The sequence below is a fragment of the Gastrolobium bilobum genome, unplaced genomic scaffold, assembly GCF_033153095.1.
Source record: "Gastrolobium bilobum isolate Gb01-03AN ecotype WA unplaced genomic scaffold, APGP_CSIRO_Gbil_v1 utg8449, whole genome shotgun sequence".
Classification (NCBI taxonomy): domain Eukaryota; kingdom Viridiplantae; phylum Streptophyta; class Magnoliopsida; order Fabales; family Fabaceae; genus Gastrolobium; species Gastrolobium bilobum.
The window spans coordinates 1,791-27,261 of NW_026895234.1; the positions used below are offsets into that span (position 1 = coordinate 1,791).

The 25,471-nt window shown below is 34.0% G+C and overlaps 2 protein-coding genes and 1 long non-coding RNA gene across 4 annotated transcripts; all 3 read right to left on the reverse strand.

Annotated features, from left to right (window-relative positions):
• Positions 1 to 1,532: 1,532 nt before the first annotated feature.
• Positions 1,533 to 3,127, reverse strand: LOC133301249 (uncharacterized). Its single transcript, XR_009750162.1, has 3 exons — positions 2,834 to 3,127; positions 1,913 to 1,994; positions 1,533 to 1,561 (listed from the first exon to the last, which is right to left on the reverse strand). It is a non-coding gene; the product is annotated as an uncharacterized LOC133301249 (long non-coding RNA).
• Positions 3,128 to 4,203: 1,076 nt separating this feature from the next.
• LOC133301209 (O-fucosyltransferase 36-like) lies at positions 4,204 to 7,172 on the reverse strand. Its single transcript, XM_061500833.1, has 3 exons — positions 5,905 to 7,172; positions 5,450 to 5,699; positions 4,204 to 4,672 (listed from the first exon to the last, which is right to left on the reverse strand). The coding sequence occupies exons 1-3, from the start codon at positions 7,098 to 7,100 to the stop codon at positions 4,496 to 4,498; spliced, it is 1,623 nt and encodes a 540-aa protein (XP_061356817.1). The 5' UTR covers positions 7,101 to 7,172; the 3' UTR covers positions 4,204 to 4,495.
• Positions 7,173 to 10,033: 2,861 nt separating this feature from the next.
• Positions 10,034 to 15,100, reverse strand: LOC133301163 (uncharacterized). Of its 2 annotated transcripts, XM_061500790.1 has the most exons (8): positions 14,962 to 15,100; positions 14,291 to 14,731; positions 14,148 to 14,200; positions 13,160 to 13,197; positions 12,726 to 13,044; positions 11,420 to 11,733; positions 10,543 to 11,127; positions 10,034 to 10,438 (listed from the first exon to the last, which is right to left on the reverse strand). In XM_061500790.1, exons 1-7 carry the CDS (start codon positions 14,972 to 14,974, stop codon positions 10,548 to 10,550), a joined length of 1,758 nt encoding a protein of 585 aa, XP_061356774.1. In that variant the 5' UTR covers positions 14,975 to 15,100; the 3' UTR covers positions 10,034 to 10,438; positions 10,543 to 10,547. The 2 variants fall into 2 exon arrangements, with proteins under 2 accessions (XP_061356774.1, XP_061356768.1); XM_061500784.1 differs by having other exon boundaries at positions 10,034 to 11,127.
• Between the last annotated feature and the right edge of the window lie 10,371 nt (positions 15,101 to 25,471).

Consider the following 25,471-nt stretch of genomic DNA (forward strand, 5'->3'; position numbering starts at 1 on the left):
TGGTTCATATATATCAAATTGAGGCTTACATCTTCAAGATTCCTCCTTTATCTCAAGGCTCCACCTTTTTCCACCAAGAACCCTCATTGAAGCAAGAACAAACCTTCATGAACATGCTCATGAGTTAGGCTCAAGAACACAAGAAGAAAGATGAGGTTTTTCATGAAAAAAATCAAGAGAACTTATCCACAAATCACAAGAACCAAGCAACAAAGTGTGGTTCTTCAAGAGAGTTTAAAAACACAACACCAAGGCCTCCATCAACAACAAAACCGTGACTGTTTTTGAGGTGAGGGGCATGAACTTTTTGATTCACACCAGGAAAATGGTATGGTGGTGAAGAGGAGAGTGAGAGGAACAACTTTGATGAAGGAAGTTTGGTGGTTTGGAGAGATTTAGGTGAAGAAATCTTAGAGAGAAGTGAGAGAGTTTTCAAAATTTGAAACTTAGAGAGAGAAAGGGGGGAAGGAGGCGCTGCCAAGGCTGATCAGAATTTTTTTGTCATCAAACCCTATCCATCCTTGACTTGGTTGAATCATACATAGTCTATATTAGGGTTCATAGTCATCTTTTTGCATGAACATCACTCAAAGGTCCAAAGGTGGCACCTTTAGTCATTCAATCCATCATTCCATGGTTCAAAACACACCCACCCTTAAGGATCATCATCAAACCATGGCATTAAAAAATTTTAAACAATATTTCTCCAATACATAACAAAATCGTGGCACACACACAAGAAAAAGAGAGACTTTTTGGTTCATATTTATCAAATGAAGACTTACATCTTCAAGCTTCCTCCTTTATCTCAAGGCTCCACCTTTTTCCACCAAGAACCCTCATTTAAGCAAGAACAAACCTTCATGAACATGCTCATGAGTTAGGCTCAAGAACACAAGAAGAAAGATGAGGTTTTTCATGAAAAAAATCAAGAGAACTTATCCACAAATCACAAGAACCAAGCAACCAAGTGTGGTTCTTCAAGAGAGTTTAAAAACACAACACCAAGGCCTCCATCAACAACAAAACCGTGACTGTTTTTGAGGTGAGGGGCATGAACTTTTTGATTCACACCAGGAAAATGGTATGGTGGTGAAGAGGAGAGTGAGAGGAACAACTTTGATGAAGGAAGTTTGGTGGTTTGGAGAGATTTAGGTGAAGGAAGAAGAGGAGAGTGAGAGGAACAACTTTGATGAAGGAAGTTTGGTGGTTTGGAGAGATTTAGGTGAAGAAATCTTAGAGAGAAGTGAGAGAGTTTTCAAAATTTGAAACTTAGAGAGAGAAAGGGGGGAAGGAGGCGCTGCCAAGGCTGATCAGAATTTTTTTGTCATCAAACCCTATCCATCCTTGACTTGGTTGAATCATACATAGTCTATATTAGGGTTCATAGTCATCTTTTTGCATGAACATCACTCAAAGGTCCAAAGGTGGCACCTTTAGTCATTCAATCCATCATTCCATGGTTCAAAACACACCCACCCTTAAGGATCATCATCAAACCACTCAAGGCTCCACCTTTTTCCACCAAGTGCAGCCAAACCAGTGTCTGACTCCTTGATACCTACAAAATACCAATCATAAACTCCTTTGGACATGTATTCTGTTTGATGACTGATGGCCATAAACTAAAGCTATCAGGAACACATCTACCTAAAATAAAGGACTAAATGGGGAATTATCATTTACAAGTGAATCTGAGTTTGTTTAACACGATTTGATCATAGATCAGTAACAATGGCTGCCCAGCAAAGATTAAGTGCATCAACTTTGGCCCAAAAACAGAAGCAGATGCAGTAAAACAGAATTTCAATCAGTAAACACAATCTGTATCAATATATTCTATTAACGGATACAATGTTTCACATATTACTGTCTGTATTAGTGAGATACAGAATGGCAATGGAAAACATACCACATAAATCGTTGACTTTCTTTGCCATATCTTTTATTTCCTTCTCTACTTTTTTTATACTTGTGGAATAAGGTCCCAAACCCTGCATAATAAACAAAAATCTATTATAAAAGTATTTTGTAAATTAAATATGCTATAGATGAAAAGACAGCCAATAAAAGAAAATCAAAAGAACTATAAAATAAATATTTTTAAGCGTGTAGTCCGGCAACTACAAGGAGGAGAAGTTTTCGGAGAAAAAGGTCTATGAACCACTTCCATATTACAGAGAAAAAATCCATGTAATGACTACTTTAGACATGCCTAGTACAGTATAGTGGTGATCTCAACAACTCTTAACTAAAATTTAATAATTGAGATGATTGGAAAAAGTTTGGAAATTGCATAACTATAAAAGCAGCAGCTGAACCCAATTACACCAATTCATCTCTACCCTAATACAGAGTTCAAAACTTCGTGCATCTGAATCAAGACTTGCGAGCATTTACCACATGTAATTCGCAGCAAGCACAAACACCAAGTAGAAAAATCCCAAAGCTATCAATCCCAAATAGAGTCTTCAAAAGAGAACCTAATTTCCCAATATTCTTCACAACCAGAAATTCTACAGGATTGGGAAAGAAGAAGTTCTGTTTTCTTTCTTGCTTTTTTCCGAGTAATAGTCCAACTTGGTTTAAAAACAAATTACAACTTTAAATTCGCACTATTTAACAGACCCCATTATTGAGAAAGTAACAGCAAGTTCATGCGAAGTAGGGTGAGAAGGTAAAATTTCAGAAAAATACTTATCGAATGAAACGTAGTAGCAGTAGAATAAAAAATGGCAGTGAAAGCTGGAAACCTAAGATTCATACAAGAAGGCAGATCTGTAAAGCAAAAATTAGAAAAATAGGGTTTTGAAGAAGAAGAAGAAGAAGTTACATAGGTTTTGAGGAGGGCGATGTCATCCTCGTCGAGGGGGCGGGGATTCTTCTCATCCTTGATATCTTCTTCGTGGTCAGTTGCCATTGATGCTTATTTTGATTGATTTCTGTGTAAAGCTATTATAAGCTTTCTCTGCTTTTCTTTTCTTGAGAGAGAAGCCAAATCCAAGGCTTTTTTATACCAGAGAGAGAGAGAGAGAGAGAGAGAGAGAGAGAGAGAGAGAGAGAGAGAATGCTTCAGAGTAACCTTGAAGCCTTGTGCTTCCAGAATTTATAGAGCTTTCCTGTTATTCGGAAGATAATAAATTCGATAAGAATCAGGGGTTATACTTGTTATTTGAGATATGTATCTTCCACCATGGACATATCTTGATGTAATGCGGCCCATAAGAAAAAAATATGGTATTATAATTTTTTATATGAGAAAAATATGATATAATTATCTTATTTTATTTATAATTAACATTTAGGCAATGCTTTCCTCTTTTTAATAGGAGAAAAATTTATTTCCAGGTAAGTCCCATGACTTAATAAAAGTAAATATTGACTCAAATATTAATGGATGTATGCAGATGCAGGAGACAAATTGCTAGAGAAAAGGATTGCCTTAAGATTTACACCCACAAAAAATTATTTCTTAGATTATATAGTTTATTATTAAAAAATCAATCAAATAATACTTCTTAACCATCTTAGTCATAATTTAAAAATAAAACAAAAAAACTGAAATTACTAATCTTTTTTTTATCTTTGAAAATACTTAATAATCAAAATGCTATCACATCGACCGAATATATAGAATTAAAATCTAAACGATAATATTCTTTCCAGCCTTATATTAACTTGCATTTTAAGTTCAAAGCAGTTCAGTTGTCGAAAACAAATGCTGAGGAGAACGATTAGGAGTAAGAAGCTTTGAACTTTCGGATCAGCCATTTCACAGATTAGATTTTGCAGCTTTAGGAGATTGAAAATCATACATCAGATAGACACATAGCCTTGGTTTAGCAAGAGATCTTGTAAATCTGCGGTACCAATTTCCCAGCTACTATTAATTTTGCATGTTAGTTCAGATGTCTATTACGACCAGCAAACGGAAGAACCTCGCATCACAGTTTTGTTTTTGTTTTTATTTTTCCCTGCAATAGGGAGCAAAACAAAGGACTATCATTTATGAACACAAGTTCAGATGCTTCCGAGCTTTTCCTTTCCCCTTTGGGTAAACCAGTTAAAAGCCCCATAAGCGTAATCCATAGGTAACAATAGGTTCCATTTCCACAAATGAGACTAGGGGACATAATAGGGAGAAGGGAGAAGGCATTGAGTTTATCGCTAAACCAATGCCTTATGTTAGTATATGTTGCCCGAAATGTTTTATTTATTATAAATTTTAATACAAACTTAGTTAAATCAATTTATCTCGTGACCTATGAGTTAAACCAGTGACCCGGTTACTCGATATCCGAACCGAATCAATGATCAGTCCAAGTTTAATAAGTTCGATACAAACTATACTCATCGTGTTAGAATATGTACAACAAGCCATAGTTATGAGCCAAATCGCTAATTCTATTACACATTGACAAATCCTAATCAAACCTATCAAGGACAAAGACGAGCCCCTCTGATTCTTGGCATACATGAAAAGTCACAGGTATCTTCATTCATTTTCCGCTACAACATTTGGCTCCTCACCTTGGCAAAGGTACTCATCGCACAATGATGCTGATCCCCAGTCCTTTCTTAGCCGCAGGATGTCTTCAGTGAAAGTTGAACCGGAGGCTCCAATGAACACACTAGACATGGCACAGATAGTCTTGTCCAACATGGCTTCCACCTTAAGAATAAAAATATTCATAATGCACGTCAGCAAAGGAATTTACAAGGCAGGCAACACTCAAAATTCAGTGGGCTTCTCTGTTGTAAAGAACTCAGCATAAATAACATGCGTAAAGACTTCTCTCTCTTCTTATTTCATTGCATAATCCCATAAAAAATATGGATGAAGAAAAAAGGAAGAGTAAAATTCTGGAAAAGAATCTCATTTGCTAAAGAACTTTAATTTTCCTGAAAGTAAAATGTTTAACTTGAATGATAGAAGGAGATAGATTATATTTCATCAAAACAAAGTTAACAAACACACAAAATCTGAGTCATAATGATCTGAAAGGGCCTACGAATACCATTCTGCAAGTAAGGATACAAACTAAATTAAGAAATAATGCTCCTATAGTCCTATGTAGTGAGGGGGCAACTGCCATCACCCATATGATTATGGCCATCAACATCAAATTTACACACGAATATAACAAGAGCAGAATCATGCTATTACCTAATATACACATTAATGGGATTGTAGAGCTTTGGATAATACTCAACCGCGGTCACTTAAAGATGATTATATAGAGAAAAACAGGAAATCATTCCAGAATATGCACCACACAGATATAAACAAAAGAGGAAGCATGATGAACAGATATACGTAAACTTAACAAAATTTTTGTAATAATATGACAGACGGATATGATTTTGCAAATTGAGGTCAGTTGACTGTTACAATCATAACTCAAGTTCAAAACCACTTGAAAAAAAAGCAGCAGCAATATCATCTCACCTGAGGGTCTCCCTCAATATGATGCCTGTATAACAATGCATCCCATTTTTCTGCTGAATTACGAGCTGGGCGTTTAACAAGTGGAACAGGCCTGCCATTTAGCACCACTAGTGACTGAAGCAGACCAGTTTCACTACCTGCCGCATCCGTAGAAAGATAAATGACGGGTGCATTGGCTCTTTCAACCACACGCGAGATGCAATCTGCAGCTTGAGGAATGGGATAAAAGCAACTTGGTATTTTGGCATTGCTGTAAATTAAGAAAATGGATCATTAGAGGCAATACAAGAATAAAGGAAAATGGAAAGACAGCTTCTCACAAGGCCGAAGCCTTAAATGCAATCATCAAGCATAGTTATTGTCATAATTCCATGAGATCATATTCAGTTTAGGCACAAATGTATCATACTCAAGTCATCAATTCATATGGCCTTTATCAAAAGGAAAAGACGCACCAGAACTTCAAAAATCTGTGTCTTCGAAAGTGTAATGCAATGAAGTTCCTCCCCAAGAAGGTTTGAATAAAACGCTGAGCAGTGAGCAAAATAAGACGGCTGGGTTCAATTAGAGTCTTGCATTGGTGAGCAAGTGGACCACCGGGTTGCATCACCCACTCTTGCTCCACCTCAGCATAGAAAACATCCCCAATGGCCAAAACATCCTCATCATGTGCAAACTTAGACAGAACATCTTGAACCGTCCTCTTGCTGGGTTTCCTGGTATCCTCAACCCAAACAGGTTCAGGTTTACTCATAGACAAACCCAAAGACTTCAACTTCCTCAAACGCTCATCATCTAGAAAACAGGGTTGAGGCAATGAAAAATAACATAGGAACTTATCTATGTGCATATGATGTTTCTTAATGCTAGCAAATTCTTCAAAGGAGACGACAACCTTCGCCTTTGTTCCCATTCCCAAGCATCTATTGATGTGATCAATATCCAACACTCTATCATACTGATAATCCACTTTGGAACTGGGAATAACCAAAACCCGGTTAAGAAGAGCCGCGAAGAACATATGCTTCTCCAAGCAAATGAGATGGTTAGACATCTGGCCCGAAACGCACACAGCAAGCAAAAATTTATCAGCTTTGGGCTTCCACTCGATGGTTCTTCTTCGTGACAAGTTCTGATCCACTGTTCTACACCTATCATATTCTTCATAACCCAAACTAGCATTCCCAAAATCAACCAAGTTGCCGGTCCTATGGGGATTGAGCAGAACCTGTTGAATCTGTGAGTTGAGGGAAATCTGCTTGAACAAGAAGGACTTAAGATCGTGGAAGGGATTCAGATCGTGGGTTTGGGAAGTGGAATTGAAAAGAATGGTTGAGTTCAAAGCTCGAAGAAGCCCTAATTGCTGTTGGCGCAAGAGGTAAAGGGCGCGCAATTGGGAATCGTTGGTATGGTCAGGGATGTTGAAAGACTTAGTAGTGGAGAAAAGAGAATGGGTATCGGGAGTGAAATAGAAGAAGAGGATGATGAAAAGAGGGAAAAGGGCGAAAAGGTACCTCTTATGGAAAATGAACTTGGAATTGAAACGAGATGTCAAGTGTTGGATGTGGAAGGTGGCGGGAGCAGAGGGATTCCTCTCGTTCTGATTGATGAGGTTGTCTTCTTCATCGGAAGAAGAAGAATCCCTCTGCATTGCTTGCTTAGCCACCGGCCACCGGAGGACACTGACTCCGTCGATAACTGAGAGAGCACAAGGCAAGGCAAGGAATATGAGCGAGTGAGTGAGTGATCGCCGTTCGGATGGATGAAAAATAAAAATAAAAAAATGAGGAGTCAACAGCCCATCACACGCAACGGTTAAGCCAACAACCGGCTGTTGGACAGGCCCAACTACTCCAACCTTATTCTTTTATTGTTTATTCACTTTTTAAAAAGGGGTTGAGACTTGAGAGTTGGGTCTCATCTCGTAATAACACTAAAAGAGACACTTGCACAAACCGGAGGGTGGTACGAACAACTGATAACATGTTGTGTGTGACGTGACTAATGGGGTTGAAAAGTCTTTGTTCGATTCTAAAGTTCAAATATAAATAAATTTTTTAATTAAATTCATTAAAAAGATTTATAATTAAATGGACTTTATCGAACTTAAAATAAAATATAATGGCAATGTTTGATCTATATTAGCAGTTCTATTTAACGAAAAAAAAAGACTTTGATTATTATTATGTGATTTAAAACGGTATTTGACAAAATAAAATAAAATTTAATTGTTAAAAAAGTACTCAACTCTTCATTATTAAATGTGTTCTTGAAATAAAACAAGGAAAAAGTGTGTGTCATTTTAAAGGATGTAAAATTGTGTCATTTTAAGAGAGAGAAAGAGATAGATAAAGGAAGTGAGAGAATTGACAAAAATAAAAATAAAAGTGTGGATTCCACCTCTTTGTGAGAGTGAGAGAATATAAGTTGTGTCATTTAAAAGGATAAACACTTTTTCCATAAAACAATTACTGCCATCACCTTTATATCAAGGATTTTAAGCTGGTTTTTTATGTTAAAAAATATTCAACTATTCATTGTTAAACGTATTCTTGAAATAAGATAATTGCTGTCATCGCCTTTATTTAAGAGGATTTTTAAAACTGATTTTTCTAGTAGATTTCTTTAGTACTTGACTACGTTTTGTTGAATAAACTCCTTTTGGAAGACTCGAAATTTTAAATGAATAAAAAGATTGTTTAAGTTGTTATTTTTAAGCAAATTTAACCCACTTCTTAAAACACTTGTTTTGAGTAAACTATGAACGTGAACGATGATTGATGAGTTTGTATGTGTGTGTTTTTATAATCCTGAAATGATGAATTTATATTATGAAATAAGATTTCCACATTTGGAATTTCAAGATCTTTGGTATCATTGCCTTCGTGGACAGATCGCCAACAACCACAGGTAAAGGCATAAATATAGTCAGATTCTGATTTTTGGTCGAGTATTTGTAAAATAGTGTGGCTCATTCCTTCAAAGCCAATATGTAATGAATAAAAAATAACACTACTTAGATACACTTGCACACGTGTCTCTTTTTTATCTCACTGGAAATTTTACTTGCACAATCTACCATCTTAGAAAAGGATGCTTTTATTATTGTTGTTGTCTAGAGAGTATTAAAGAATGCGGATGGTTCAAGAATAATCATGAAACCATGCTGGTGAAGTGACGATGCTTTTTACCCATCTAGGGTCGATGCGTTGTCATTGTGCGTAGCTGCCACGAGTAAGCGATTGGATCATAGACTTTGAGGAGCTTATAAACATTACTATATATACTAGCTATCAGGGTAACCCAACTAATACCAACACTATAATTTGTTCCAAATTCAATTGGGGGTTGAGTGGGTGTAGATGGAGAAGACAAGGCTTGTATTGTTGGTTGGCAGGAAGTGGAGGTTGAGTAGTAACACTAACACCACTACTCCTGCTTATTCGAAGCTTCTCACAACCAAGCCCTCCAACCGCACTGCAGTTCATGGTGTTAAGCCCCCCCTTCCTGACATCGTCGACGTACTCGATCTGCTAACTCACTTTGCTATATATTCCTTTCATTTGATTTTGCTACTTTTTAATCATGTTGTCGTTTTTGGTGTGGGGGCTGATCATATGAAATATGTGTTACGTGATTTTGCAGAAGAACCAAGTACAGAATGAGATTCAGAAAGCCAAAGAAGAGAAAGAAGCTAAGAGGAGACAGATTGAGAAGACTATAGAATCCCATATCAGCAACTCCTCCAACTCTGATTCCTCTTCTGCTCATTGACCCTTGTGCTACTTACCATAAATATTAAATTAAAAAAATATATATAACATATGTTAAAATATTACTCATTGACACACTCAATGTCACATGTAATTTCAAGACGTGTAAATACAGTAATAACTACATAAAGCAAGGTTGTCTATAAAGTGAATAAGCAGGAATGCATCTACTCTTGAATTTAAATACGAGTAAATACACTTTACTTATTATTTTAAAGTGATTAGTTAGAAAATTCTTATTCAGATTCAGAGGCCGAAAGTCCCCGTAGACTGCCCCACTAAAGCAGGAGCAAGAGTATTCTTACTTCTCTTGTGGTTTGAAAAATATAAAATATAAAATAAGAAGACAAATATATTATGTTTATGTTTATGTTGATATTGAAGTTTTCAAAATAAATAAAAACCATGGGCACCTGTATCATATATAACGTGTCCAACGCAAGAAAACTATAATCTTTACGAATTGGCAACAAATTGCAAGAAGATTAGAAGGAAGACACAGAATTTATCAGGGCATGTTCAGTCCTATTCTCAATTTTCGATATGCATCCAGATACGTTTTGCGGATGGGCGGATGATGGTGAGAAAAAAATTCTAACATAGTCTGGGTGCATTTCACCCACAATGCATACTCCTTAGAATTACTCTAATAACTTGTATTCAATTTACATTACCACTACTCCACTATATAACACTAGGTGGTAAAGCTAGAGAAGTTTTGTTGTCGAAACCGAAGTGAAAGAACACTGTATTTGGAAGAGACAATTAGAAAATCTTGATGTTACTTTTTTGAAAAAATATAAATAAAAACCCATGTAAAAAAATAATTCGTAATCCCTTAACCAACACTACCCTGCTCTATACAATTCGGACGCAACCCCAAGTATATTGGAATTTCCTGGCTGATGGAAAATTGGCCACAGCCTGGGCTCAAATATCTGCAGTGGCTACAAAACTACAGCATAAAATACAGAAAACTACGACATAAAATTGCTGTAATGTAACAAAATATTCATATGATTACGTCATAGTTTAATGTAACATGATTAACTGAAGTAGAAGATCCTGCGAACTGACGGAAGTGCATCCTCTCATGAGCGATTGCTATTATAGTCTCCCTCGGATTGGCATACATGTGGTTGGCTGTTGAGGGACCGATGCAAGTGAACTCATGATTCGAATGAGTGCCAGCATGGTTGAGCAAGCAATGATCACACTATTAAAGAACAAAATATTTGTGGCATTTACTCTGATTTATATAACATGAAGCAAACAATATGACATTGCTTTGTACTGTTTGAAAACTGAGCTAAACTTTACCTATTTTACTGTTTCTCTTCGGCCACTTCAACGAGTCTTCCGCGAACCCACTTTTTAGTTACTATAGGAGATTTAGATAGTGTTTCATCTTTAAGGGACTGATTTCCCATCACAGTTGCAGAAACATCTGTTTTGTATTCGTTGCTCTGGTCCTGTTCTGTTTCCCTTCGTTGATCTGATAGACTACATTCTTTTATCTGGCCATTCAAAGAAAAAGGTAAGTAAGCACAGCCATTGATTAGGTGAAGTTCTGCATCACCAGTAACTGGCTTCTCCAAGGAAAATTTGCCAAAATCTTCATAAAACTTGTCGTGACTTGATGATAATGTTGTGTGTCCATTTACTTGGACAATTTGTGATTGGTTTAGAACTTCAAATGCTGATCCATTTTCCTTATAGGCCTCACTCAAACCAACCGAAGGAACATTACCCTCAGTTATCCCTTGTGCATCAATGGATTCAAGTGACCGAATAGCTTCAGCTATGAGCTTTCTGGTTTCTATCAGAGAAGATTTTACAATGGGACTCTTTGTCGCAGCAACCTCAAGTGCCTTGGCAGCTTTCTCAGCTTCAGCAATCAATAGTCTGTGCATAACATATTATTTCATGAATGTATACATGATAGCTGCTACTGCTACAATGGGAATCGAATAAGGCAAAACCTGTATTTCAATGACATAATATCCAAAGCAAAACAGAAGTAACCAATTTTTGGTGCATCCACCATGATCGTAGAAACAAAGAGGTCATTAACTTGAAAAATAAATAAATTATATGCTTAAAAAAAAGTTCATCAGAATTACAATAAAAGAAATCAATTGAAGTAAAACAATATAATATTCTGCCACTGATCCTTATTAGTAAAAAATGAGTTTACCTTGCTTGTTCAATGACTTGAGTTGGTCTGGCTTCTGCAGCAGCTCTCTCTGCTCTAATGTTCTTTATCATCTCAAGCTTAGAATTAACCAAAGGATCCTTATAGGAAGGGGATTTGCTTTTTTTCAACAGGGTCGGATTAAGAATTTTGGAGCCACTCTTAACATGAATGTTAGTATCAGAATCGCTTTTTACGATAGGTTTCCTCCTTGTGGGTCGTGTACCATCACTTGGCCTTCTTCTAGGTTTCCTTTCAACTCCACCTTCAGTGCTATGAAACTTGGCCAATGCAAAGAGAACTCTTCCCCGGTATTCCTGATTTAACAGAGAAATGAGTTGGTCCTGAAGAGAGAAAAGTAGCACAATGGGAGACTCCAAACTAAAACAAAGACCGTTCAAAATAAAATTTGTTCTTAAGCCTTCTTAAATTCTTGACGGGAGTACTTTGACAACTTTTTTCTTGGGTACAATACTTTGAAAAAACTTTTCTAGGCCATTTGGTATAACAAGTAGTTTCAACACGTGCAAGACTGCAAGTCAAAGTCAAGAGACAAAGATGGAGCAAACACACCACATGTTGTTACCCATATTTTATATAGGGCAACAATGAAATGGCAAGCACAAACTGAGGGTGGTTAGGTAACAACATCTCCATCTAAAACATGCAAATCGTGGTTTGGACCTTTGACTATTCTTACTGCGCCTCCTTCCGCCTCCAACTTTTGTATAATAAAGAATTCACACCATGGGCCTTTGACCTAACTACTTAACAATATTCAGCATTTATTGGAAGACAATTTGTGAACATGTCAACATATGAATTAAAACAAAACAAAACTTAAAATTTATATCAGGATAAAAACACCACTGTTACTACTCAGCCTCATATTCTAATTAATCCAAGTAGCTTACAGAAATCAATTACTAGAGACTTGTCTGGCAACGTACAAAATCTTAATAAGAAAAGATTAATAATTATATCAAACTATCAATAAATATCAAGTCGTTGAACATACAAGTCTAAGAATTTAGATACTAGAAATACCATGTCTTTCTAGTTAATCCATGAGAAGGACAACGTTGAGTATTGAAAAAAATAAAATAGAATTAATTGTGGCATCATTTAAGTAAAAAAATAAAATAAAAAATCCAGTGTTAACTTATTTGAATTCGATCACAAATAATTAACAAGTTCTAGTTTGATGAGAGCTTTCTAGTGTGCTAACTGAGTGCAAGATCTAGCAAACATTTAGTTGCAGTAAAAACCATAAACCACCCAACTTCAAGGTATGTACATATACACTTACAGGATCAGCCCATTTTGCAGCAATGGCTTCTGCAATTTTCCTTCTCTGTTCAGGAGGCTTGGGTGCTCTTCTGCTACCTGGTACCCTTGCTATTTGTTTCCTTTGTTCAACACTCACCAACCACTCCTGCTTCAGCTGTTCATCCAAGGTTTCATAAGAATTCCATTGCAGCTTTTCCTGACCAACATAGCCTTGTCTAGAAGCTTCTGCAATTAAATTAAGCCACTCAAAACAGCAAGTCTCCTGCACCATCTTCCTTCCACGCCTCCTTTCCCATCGCATTCTCACTCCAGCACCAATTTTCCGTCTTGTTTCTGTACTGAGCAATCAATAAAGAAGGCTGAATCCAATAAAATTATTTGGGTAAAAGAACTAATCAACAAAGAAGGAGCATTATTAGTAGCAACAATGATCACAGAAAGACATATACTTACGATTGTGCATGCCCGAGATTAATCAACTTCATTTTTACCTGCATTAGCAAATTTTGTTAACAAATTAATTAAGAAAATTATATAAGCCAAAATTCAAAAGCCCAATAACCATTTATGTACTTATCTACACCTAATCCAGATTAAAAATGCTTATTAAAAAAATTACAACTTACTAAGAAACTGTTCAATGGCACCAGAGACAAATAGGGGATAATAAATTTTGAATATCAGATATTGTGTGCTTTGAAATACTCAATCTGGTTAGGCAATCCAGGTCAAGACAAAGTAGCAAAAGTTTCATCAAGTGAATTACTTAGAACTTTGAAAAGCTGTACCCCTAGCAGAGAATTCATCAAAGAAAAAATTGTTGCAATTTAGAAAAGAACAAATATTGACAAAGATGTTATCGCAAAACGCCTGGAATGGCCAACAAAAAGGTATGAACAGTCAAATTTATCACTTTATCAATTGTTGCCATTGACTAGTTATTTTTACAATGCATTCTATATAAATTTGTGCTTTGAGAAGAACTTATATTCAGAAAAAATGTGAGACTACCTGTTAAGAATATAAACAATGTTTTACAGAGAGAGGAGAATACAAGAAATGAAAATGGTTTCTTTAAACTTCTGTTTCCTTGAGCAGTTTTTTCCTATTACGAGTACTTTCTTCTTTAGGCAGAAAAAGTGAAGTTACAGCCTGTCTAAGGGAGAACTCGGGTGCAGAATGTGAGACCACTTGTATGCAAACTTATATTTGCATTTTGACAAATAGACTGTTTCTCAAACTTGAACTTGTTATTTTCTGGCCACAAAGAGCAACCTTATTGCTGTTCCAAGGCTCACCCACAAATCAGAGCCTGTCTGAATTCTAAAATCTGGAAGTGACTCTAGGTTGTAAATTTCATATTGAAGTAAAATGGATGTTGTGAACTTAATCTCAAAATCTTCTTCAACGAAGACATAAAAATATTCTTACATGACATCACCTTAGGATTCTGCATCGCGAGCCTTGTTCTTTCCTTGATTTTCCGCAAAGTTTCTGCTCACATATTCAAAAGTAGAGCTAAAGTTGGAACACAATAAAATAATGATAGAGAAGTAAGTAGAAAGTAAAGCAAGCGCTACTTACCAGCACTATGCTTTCTTCCTTTGTTCCATGGCGTGTTTCCTTTATTAGCTTTTGAAATCCTCATTCTTCTCAACTTCTCCCTCTCATCAAGTTCTTCTGATTCTACATCAGAATATTCAAGCAGAGCCCCAGGTGGGACAGGATTTAGACCCAGTTCAAAGTCCTTGGAGGAGTCCATGCATTTGTCTCCTTTTGGAGCCAAACTCTTTGGTTCAAAGGTTAAGGTAGCAACTGCCTTAATCAGGAATCTACCCCTCGGCAACTCAACACGTGCCACATTGAATTTTTCCTTTTTAAGCTTGTTCAATGATTTCAAAGGAAAAAGAACGTTTTGCTCATTACCAAAGGCAAACGAAATCGATGAACCTTTACCATGATATGGCATTGGTGCCCTCAGTGAATACAAGGGACATTGGAAGTATAGCTGTGCATTTGTTATCTCTGCTCTCAAACATTAAAGAAGGAAAAAAAAAAAAAAAAGATTATCAAAAGTATCATATGCTAAAACTATAAACAATAATATAAGGTCATATAAATAACAACAATGGAGACGAAGAAGCATATTCAAGATGAAATTTGGGCAAAGTTCAATATGAGAGAAATTAACGAAAAATGGTGGAGAGAAAGAGAAAACTGATTGGAAGAAAGAGAGAGAGAGAAGAAACATGTACCAAACAAAGGCATGGAAGCTCATTCAGTGAGGGTGAGGATGCAAATCGAGCAATTTACAGCATCTCAGTTGGGAGAGAGAGCGAGAATTGAGAGGAAGAAAAAAGTGATATTTGCTATGAAAGAAGCACACCACAAACACCGAACTAAACACAACAGGATAACGTAAGGATTAACGAGTTCATAAATGTAAATGCAAATGGCCAGTTCAACCCAAACCTCATACCTCGTACCTCATGGGCTCTAACCCACCCCCACTTCGTCTTGGGCCTCACACCGTCACACTCACACATACCCAAATCCCTTGTGGCCTTTTCTACAAATATTTCTTATTAGTAATTAGTTTTAGTTCCCACACGGCCACACACCCACAGGATACAATAGATTAATATCGATAGATAGATAGATAGATATACCAATCAAAGAAACACATAATAAACTCTCTCTCTTTTTAAAAAAAAAAACAAATTCTAGGTAGATATTCCACATTTCTACCATAAAAATTCTTCCACTGTTATTGCTATATCACGATTTTTTAAATTTCAGCAAGAAATTAAGAATAATTGGCGACGGCAGTTAATTAACAAATCGGATGAATTAGTTAGTAGAGAAATTGATTTGATTAGTTTATATTAGATTAGTTAAGACAACGATTGATTCTAGATTGAGTGAAGGAATGGCGAAGGATTCAATTATTTGCAATCATATAGCAATGACGTATTCTTTTGCAATTTTCTTTTCAACTCAACTCGAGAGTTATTTTCAGATAGAACCAGCCAAATCATTCCTCAAAATTAACATGCAGTGAGCCGAAACAGAAATAAATAACGAGGCAATGTTTAAAAAAAAAAATATCTATATATATCATGCCTTGTCAGGTGTCACACTTACATTACACATAACGATCAACATCATTGGCCAAATATATAACAGGTACTTAGAAACTTAAAATATTATTCCAAGACATATATATATAGTACAAATTAAGCCGGCAGGTGATAGTATTAAAAGGGCAATTAAAGGTCAATGTTCATTGGAATTTATTACAGCGCTGATTTGAAGCAAGTAGCAACATGATCACCATTCTCATCTTCTTCTTCACAGCCATTGTTTTTGTCCCGTACTCCTTTAAAAAATATGCAATTCAAAGGTTGCATAAACTGTATAACAGTTATAGATATATTCATCATGTAGATGCGGGGAAGGAAAGTGAAGGTGACTGTTGTGCAGTGTGTCTACACCAAGTGTCTGAAGGAGGAGAGGTACGGTGTCTAGCCGGATGCAACCACAGTTTTCATGCTGATTGTATTGATGCATGGTTGAAGAGCCACAGCACCTGCCCTCTTTGTAGGAACAAAATCACGGAACATCTCTCTCTCACCCAAGGCCACAATCATACACACGACGACAAAGTCTTCAGGCACTTCCAGAGTTTCTCTGATTTATTGATAGCTCTTCTCTACATGACTCTTCCAGCTAAAATTCGCGAGAGTTTCCCCTTGGTTCATTAACTAACAGCCTCTGTCAATCACTTTTTTACTATATTGGGTTCAACAATTTCTGTATGTATATATATATATATATATATATATATATATATATATATATATGCAGATTAATTAGGGTATCAGGATTAGTTAATGCATGGCAATCGTTAATTAATATTTGGAGTGGTTTGCTTGTTTTCATGTGGGAAAGGCACAATTGTTTCCTAACACTTTTAGTTCCATGGAAATTTTTGTTAGTCAATTATATATAACAATGGAATAAAATCTTCACTATTTTATATCTGCTTAATTTAGAAGGGAAAAAAAAAAAAAAAAAAACAGTTAAACCAAGAATTGTATTTGCAAACATGTTGTAAGCCAATGATTATCTATCTATACATACATATTACCAGCTGAAACTTGTTGAGTAGCGTTTCACGGTTATGTCTCACGAAAGTTAACAAGGTAAGAAGACATTTTCAACCCCATGGACCGTGAACTTAACTAGAAGCTTTGTCAGCTGTTTTCTACTTTAATTGATAGGTTTATGGTTGTAGACTTGAAGTCAAAAAGGTTGGTCTATTTCCATCATTGATTGGTCATAGCCAAGTTTAAAGATTTTTTAATTTTTATGTGGATTTGGCAAAATGAGTGGAATCCAACGCATCTAGAGCTGTATATTTCAACCCATCAATGATAAATATTATTTTTATAATGATAAATATTAGATGATAATTTGATTGGTTTGTGTTAATGGTTATTACGTGAAAGAAAAAAATTTCTTTGAGAGCCATGACGCTAATATGCTATATTGTAATTGCTTCTTTGGGTTTTTATTCACTTTAGATTTTGTAGAAAAATATATTAACACACTAGAAAAAAGAAACTTGTGCCTATTTTTGGATTTTAATATTGCTATTTATACAAATCAAACTACATGCTTATATGAAATTTTAATTACATCATACAATGATGTGTTTATTTGCATATATTTATGGATAACACCGAAATTATTAATTAATCTAAAATCATGGCTTGTGTAGCTATGTTAAATGAAATTATTGACTTAAATTATTCTTTTGTCATTGTCTTATTGTGTGATGCTTGTTTCAAACATAGAAAAATTTATATGTTAGCGATTAAAATTAAAAACTTAGCATTGAATATAATTATCTATTTATTTTAATATTTTAGGCAAATTGACCCATCTTTCGCTTCAAAAAACAAGATGAATTGATATTTCCAATTCATTCACTAATGACAGGTCAACACTTATCCCGTCTCATTTTTTACGGATTAAAGACGTGGTGAGGCGGCTCATTTTGCCATGTCTAAGTCTTTTATTCAACCTTGTCATATTTTATTTTATTTTCGGCAAACAACTTGTTATCTATTTTAGTTGAGAGAATTTTTTTTATTTTTTTTCATAAGGATAAATTTTAGAACTACGAAAGGGATAAAAATTTTGTATCTGTTTACGCAGAATAAAGCATTACTAATCACTTTCGTGTCGTTGTTGATTGTGGTTCTTTGGTTTTCATCACTGGTATTATGATTATTTTTATATTTAAGATCAAAATTACTTACAAGGCTGGAATTTTGGTCAATATATATAATTCGGGTGATTACAAAGGAGATTAGGAAATATGTATGTGGCGACCCCTTAAAAACGTTTTTTTAGTTCCATTTTTGTACGTGCTTGATCCCGTGATGATAACGTTACAAGAAATTTTAAGACACTTTTTTTGGTGGACTACGAACTCGATTGGATGGGTTTTTTTTTTTTCAAAAGCTGCTTTTTTTAAGAAAAAAACACTTCTCGAAAAAAGTCTGTTTAGATGTCTGCTTTTAAAAAAAACAGAAGTCATAAAAAAACTAAAAATATACTTTTTTCGGATGCTAAAAATTTTAACTTTTAAAAAAAGCAGAAGTCAAAAGTCAAATATTTTCTTAAAAATCTAAATAGCTGTAACTTTCATAGAAAATACTTTTAAAATAAGGAACTGATAAAAATGACTTTCTTAAAAAGCCAATACAAACGAGCTGTAAGACACTTTTATTCAAACTACTCCATCCTCGACCAAAAATAAAAAATTATAATTATAACATCGTTAGCCACAATAACGAATATTAATAATTTAGTCCAAGGATATATATTTTACTTTGGTATTTTTCTCCTAATCAAGCTCCAAATTATATTATAAAGCAAAGCATTTGAAACCACTTTAATTGTTTTTATATACGATTTTAATGTTTCTATAGTGAATGTAGATAAATTATCTACATTTCTTCCTAAAATGATGTCACTTTGAATTAAAAAATTAAAAAATTATAATGAAAAAGACTATTATAACACCAAAATAAATTATAATTACAAAAATATCTTTATTTTTACCTGAAAACAATGTCATTTTATGCTCAATGTAGATAAGTTATCTAAAAAAAAAAAAAAAACTCTTTATATAATTATACGTATTAAAATTTTAAATATTAAACAAACATGTAATAAACTTGACGAATAAATTTTCAAAAATCATACCTTTTGAGAATAAATATTCTCTTGATGTGATATGAGATCTTCCTTCAAAATGAATGTAGATATACAAATTAACCATTTTTTTTTTATCTTTTATCTCAATGCATTCCCTCGTTACTATTAATTATTATCTGAATAGAATCAAACGATGATAGTTAAGTTGATGTCATAAAATTAAATAAGTGGGGTGTGAGCATATGTTCTATCATCTTTAATATTATCTTTGACAGAAATTTAAAACCTTAATTTTAAAATCCGTCTCAAATCAAATTAATCACACAACAATGGACTGATTAAAATATTTTTAAAATAAATTATTATCTGTATGAATGGTTGAGATTCTCTCGAATGATATAAAAAAAATCCCGTGAATATAGAGCTGCGAGAAAAGTCAAAGGGGAGGGAGTATCCAATTAGGTTATAGGGGACAATGAAGTGCATTATTCTTTTTCCGCAAATAACAATGATAATTGAAGCACCGGCAATGATAGGAAAAACAGTCTTGTTTCTGTGCTTTTTATATTTATGCTAAGAACCAGGATTCAAAATGATTTTGTTATCAAAATTGGCATGAAATGAGTTCAAATCTTGCTAGTAATATATTATTGATAAATCATTTATAAGCGCTACTCTAAATTTTTATTTATACTGGTGGCATTGGGAATAATATTCCGGTTTGCATGGTGAAGATTAAAACAAAATGGCAGATGACTTTTCCATATTTTATAAAGTCAAATAATTTTATCAATTGTAACTTTTGAGTTTTAACCATGACTATTTATATAAGATTCAAAATTAATTATTCACATATTCCATTATGAAATTATTAGAATGCAATAAAATCAACAAGAATTGATTGATTTATTTTTTATTTTTTTGGTGGAATATTATGATTTGAATCGTGTGCTTTTTTCAATTACAGCACAAAAGTTATAAATAGCTCACTCCCGATGACTTTTTATATCTTTTATGGACAAAAAAATAGCAAAAATGATTTGTGACATAATCATCAAAACTGTCGCAAATTCTAAAGAAAATCTTTATTCTAACCGTTTCACTAAATTGTTTTTAAGTTATCCAACGAGCATAGTGTCGACCAAGAAAGTTAACTTCTATTTACATTTTTATATTAAATATTTGAACCGAATTACTATAATTAAAATGATCAAGAAGATTAGTAGTAAGTAAAAATTACTTAATGTATAAATAAATAAAGGGCTACTTAGGGGTGAAAGTGGGCTGGGCTGGGCCAAGCTTTGCCCCAAAAAGGCCAAACCTACGCCAAAAAATTTCAATTTGGCTTGGCCCAAGCCTAGTACGAGCCTAACTATTAACCTGATTTGGCCCGTTTATAAAAAAATAAATGGTCTGGCCTAGCCCATTAGCCTGTTAACTTCCAAGCAGAACCATGAATCAACTTTACAAATATATTCAAATTCTGTTGCTAATCCAAAAATCATAATTTCAACGTCTAAACAAAATCATAAATCACAACAAAACTCATATAATCTGCATTTAAGTCACCTTCAAAAAGCAAAATGCTCAAACTAAATAACATATATTTTATTAGATCTAACAAACAAATCCATACTATGTAAATTAAAATAACTACATGAATCCAACAAACACATCATGATGTTTATAGTAAGTATAACCTCTCCCAAAAATATTTTAATATATTCATATACACAATCTAACATGCTGAGATGTTGGTTCCTTCTACATAAAAATAAAGTCAGATTTCTATTAAAATATAATCGAATATAATTAAGTTTTAAATAATTGCAAATGATTAATTTATAATTTTTTATTTTTCTTCAAGGCATACTTATTCAATTTTATTTTATTTAAAATAAATAGTATTGTATAGGCCGGCCTGTAGGCTTATAGGTCAGGCCTTGTGAAAGTGGACTTACGGCCTTTTTATTAAACAAGCTTTTTCAAGGCCCAAGTCCGGCCTATTTTACGAAATACACTAGGTCAGGTCTGGCCTGACGTAAGCCGAGCCGTAGGCCCCTGTAGGCTGGCCCGGCCCAGTTTCACCCCATAGTTAGGGTGTTAATGATAGGGTAAGAATTTGTTATTTTTTATTTTGAGTTAGGAAACAAAGAAGTTATTAAATAATTATCTCACCTAAAGGGTCAAATGCAAGGGTTTATTGGGTTTGAAGGATGATGCTTACATTAAGCCAAATAATTAAATGATATTAATTAGAGATTAATATGTAAATAGAGAGTTAATTAGATGAAAAGGTCAAATTTTGAGTTAAGACATTTTTCGGGATAAAAATACAAATATTAAAAAATTTGGTGTAAGTGTGCAATTGTGCAAGAATTGGTAAGACCCTAAAATAAAGTGAGTGTGATATACCTTATCTAGATCCAATTAATCCAAAAATCATAAGTTAAATTATCTAAGTGAATGAGTGCGGAGAGTCAGGAGGTAAGAAGGGCAAAATGATTTTTTTTACCCAATTAGATATTTGTCTTAGTCAAAAAGTCAAGACCATACACTCTCTCTCCTCACTTTCACTAAACACATTGTCCTTCCTCCTCCTCACTCTATTTCTACAAAAAAGAAGAAAACACTCTCATGTTCTTATCTCCTTCCCACTTCATCCAAGACTCAAGAGAATTCATCATCCTCTCTTCTTTTCTTCACTCACCTCCAACATGGAACCTTATAGGAACTAAGGAATTGAAGAAATCATTCCTTTGTGAACCTTTTTGTTCCACTTTAAGGAGACAAGGAGGAGGATTCCTTCATTGTTGGAAGCTTAAGGCTTCATCCCTTTCGTGCTTTAAGTAGTGGAGGTAAGGACCTATGACTTACTTTGGTTTCTTGAGGATTTTATGATTTAAGGTTTCATGAAAATTTTGGGGGTTTTCTACTTGTGAGAGTGTTACGATGAAATTGATATTGGAATCATGTGTATTTGGTGTAGGTGTGTTGAACCTAGTGGTGAATTATTGATATTGAGTTAGGGTTTCATTGTTGTGTTTTCAAGGATTTGGAGTAAGTACCAATTCATTGTGTGTTGATGAATTGAGATATAAACTTGATGAATGCATGTGTGAAATGTGTTATTGATTAGGTTGATTGCTTATAATAGGTGCTAGTTGGTGACCTTGAATAATTAGCACTTGGATTGGAGCAAAAGAAGAGTTTGAAAGTAATCTTAGGAGAGATAAATTCTTGAATCTTGGGATTAGTCTCACTTAGTGTTCCACCACACTCATTGGGAGTGTTGGTTAATTGCTTGGTTGATTGTTAGAGTTATGATATAGTTGCATTCATGTAGACTTGGTGCGCAATTGGGTGTTTAATATAATATGATTTAATGTGTTAGTCATTATATTGAATTGATGGATTAGGTTCATTGATCAATAGAATAGTGTGAACTTCCCTTTCGGGATGTTTCCTAAGAGGTATGGCTCTTGTAAGCTCTACACGGACACTCACTTTGAGGTACGACTCATTATAGTGGTCCCAGTGCATTGGGCGCACAAGTGTAGTCAATTCACTATTGCTTTTTTATTTATGTGATGATATTATGCCATATGCTTTGACCTTTCGTGCAAGAAAGTGAACTCAATGGTGGAGTGATCTTTCAAGGACCCTGAGATTATTATCTCACCCCATTTGGAGATTATGTTTCAGGTTCACCAGGGGAAAGAACTGATAGTTCTCAGGGGAAAAAACCAATGTAGTGCATGAGGCTTTCCCTTTTTGAAATTGGCTTATTTTGGTGGTAATAGGATGCAGGGACCATTTTGATATATATATATATATATATATATATATATATATATATATATAGGGCTTATCATTTCTCAAGCTGCCGGAGATAAAGTTATCTCCGGCTACTAAATCATAATCGTACAAAGATGGATCAATGGTGATAAAGGAAGAGAGAAAAAAAAGGGAATCATAACCATTCAAAGGTGAATCAATACATATAAGGAAATAAATAATCAAAACGACGTAGTTTTGGGGTGGCCGGAGATAAATTTATCTAAAGTAGCTTGAGAAATATTTTTCCCATATATATATATATATATATATATATGGTATAACTTGTATATTTTAGAATGAGAAGCCAATTGTAGTAAGGCATTAATGTTTTGATTATATTTTGTTAAAATCATTGCTTGTAATGAAATTGAGGGCTTAAAGCCAAGAATGTTAGCGGTACATTGATTATCATGATAATCCTTTAAAAGATCATTTGGAATTGGTACACAATCATTGATTATGTTTAGCTTTGATATCATGGTTTACTATGAGTAAGGTTGGAGTTATACTCTTGAATGGGGTCTAGGATCCAATTGGGAACCTTAGACTTGAATTTGAGAATTTCTTGTAGCTTTGGTGCCTCCCGCGCCAGGTTGGCACCTCTAGCATGGAGGAGCAGAAGCAACCTTTGAGGTTGGCGCCTCCAGCGCCAGGTTAGTACCCCCAGCGTGGAGGAGTAGAGGGAACCGTTTACACTGATGCTCTTAGTGCTAGGTTGGTGTCTCCGGGGCTAAAACATAGTGGAGTTCACTATTTTTCTTACTTTCTCTTAAGCTTACTAGATTTTTTCAATGGAAAAAAAACCTATAAAACATGTTTCTCCTCAGTAATCTATTATTTCACAATCTTACACATCACGAGGTTATCTTAATTTTAAGTAAGTAATTAAAGATTAATTCTAACTGCACTTAATATCATAAATTAAGTTAATACATCGGGTGCACTGTGTGTTACAATGGTACTATGTTAAACAATCATATCAACTAAAAGTTTTGAAGTGAAGATCACTTAAATAATTTTATATTAGATTTATGGGGTTTGATTTTCTCATGTTAAATGAGAATTCAATTCTCATGTTGTAGAGATAAAAAGCATATGGGACCCAGGTGTTAGAAAAAAATTATATGTAGGATCCATGTCAGCACAGAAATCGAAGGGTGTGTAGGAAAATTTGAATTCTCATGTTAAATGAGAATTATAAAGCCCTAGATTTATATAACATAACTAGTTTTATTGAACATAAATTTTTAATCATTTATATTTTCCAAGTTAAAAATAAAGGAAAAATATTTTTGAGAATATTATCATTCATTAAATTATTTCCTCTTTTATTATATATTCGAGTAATGTCATATTTTTAAAAAATCATCTTAATATAATCCTCTTGATTACTTAAAAAAATGAAAAGATAGTTCATATTTTTTTTTTTAAAATCACTAAATCGACATGCCTTTTTCTCTCTGTAATTAAATATTATTATTTACGCATCAGGAGAATTTAAAAGTTTTTCTTTTTTAATAAGTGAAGAGGGCTTACCTAGAGGGAAAAAAAAATTATATTAGAGAAAGGTAGTAGAACCCAAATCATGATTAACGTGAACGAAGTTCGGTCAATATTGTTATCAAAAAAAAAAAAAAGTTCGGTCAATATCCATTGTCATTGCAAGACAAGAGTCACACGTAATTGGTTCATTGATGATGGGAGTTTATTTGAGAGGATACATGGCAATTTGGGAGCAACTTGCGGGCAATGAATTCAAATCTAGTGTTACTGTTACTTGGACTTTTTAAAAAAATAAAAAGAGGAATTATACTATTTTTATTTACAAATTTTTATAATTATATTTTAATGATTAATTTTCATCAATTAACGATTATTTTTTTTTATAAATTAAATTTATCAATTAATTATTAATTCATAATAAATAATGAGTTTGGTGTTTGTCATGTTAATTGACTTAAGTCATGTCATTTTAAGAGAGAGATAGATACAAAAAAATGAAAAATCATGGGAGAGAGAAAGTGGATGATTTTTTTTAATTTAAAATTTAAATAAATTTGTTTTTCTGTGTCTGTCGTCTCTCTCTTAAAAGGACAGAGTGTTTTGTCATTTAAAATGACAAACACTCTTTTCATAAATAATAATCATTAGTTGACAAAAATCAATAATTATATCAGTTTATAAAAAAAATAGATTATAAGGATAATCTTTCTTAAAAAAAAAATATAAAAAAATAAGGTTATATTTCGTTTTCAACATATTTTGTAGGTTGAATTATCGAGGCGGCTATTGGTTTGGAGTTTGGATTCAAATTAATAAGAAGATGCAGAAGAAAGATCCCCGAAACCCATCATCATCATCTTCTTTAGGACTCTTTTATACAAATTCAAATCATACTTTGGTCAGCGCCAACACTCTCAATTCAAAGTCTTGAGTCCATTCTGGAGGGAGGTTCTCCTACTTCCTTTCCTCTTTTTTACTTATAACCTTCTCAACTCTCACATTCTCATTCAAAAGCCAAACCCAACTTCCTCTTCTCTTCCATTCTCAAATTCCCTCATTTTCATTTCTTTGTTTTCTTTGTTTTCATTTGCTTTATCCAAGGTTGTTTCCTGTCAAGATTCGGAGTGACTTTGCATCTGGGTTTTGCTTCGTTTTGTGAAATTCTGAAATTTGTAGCCCCAAAGCTTTGCC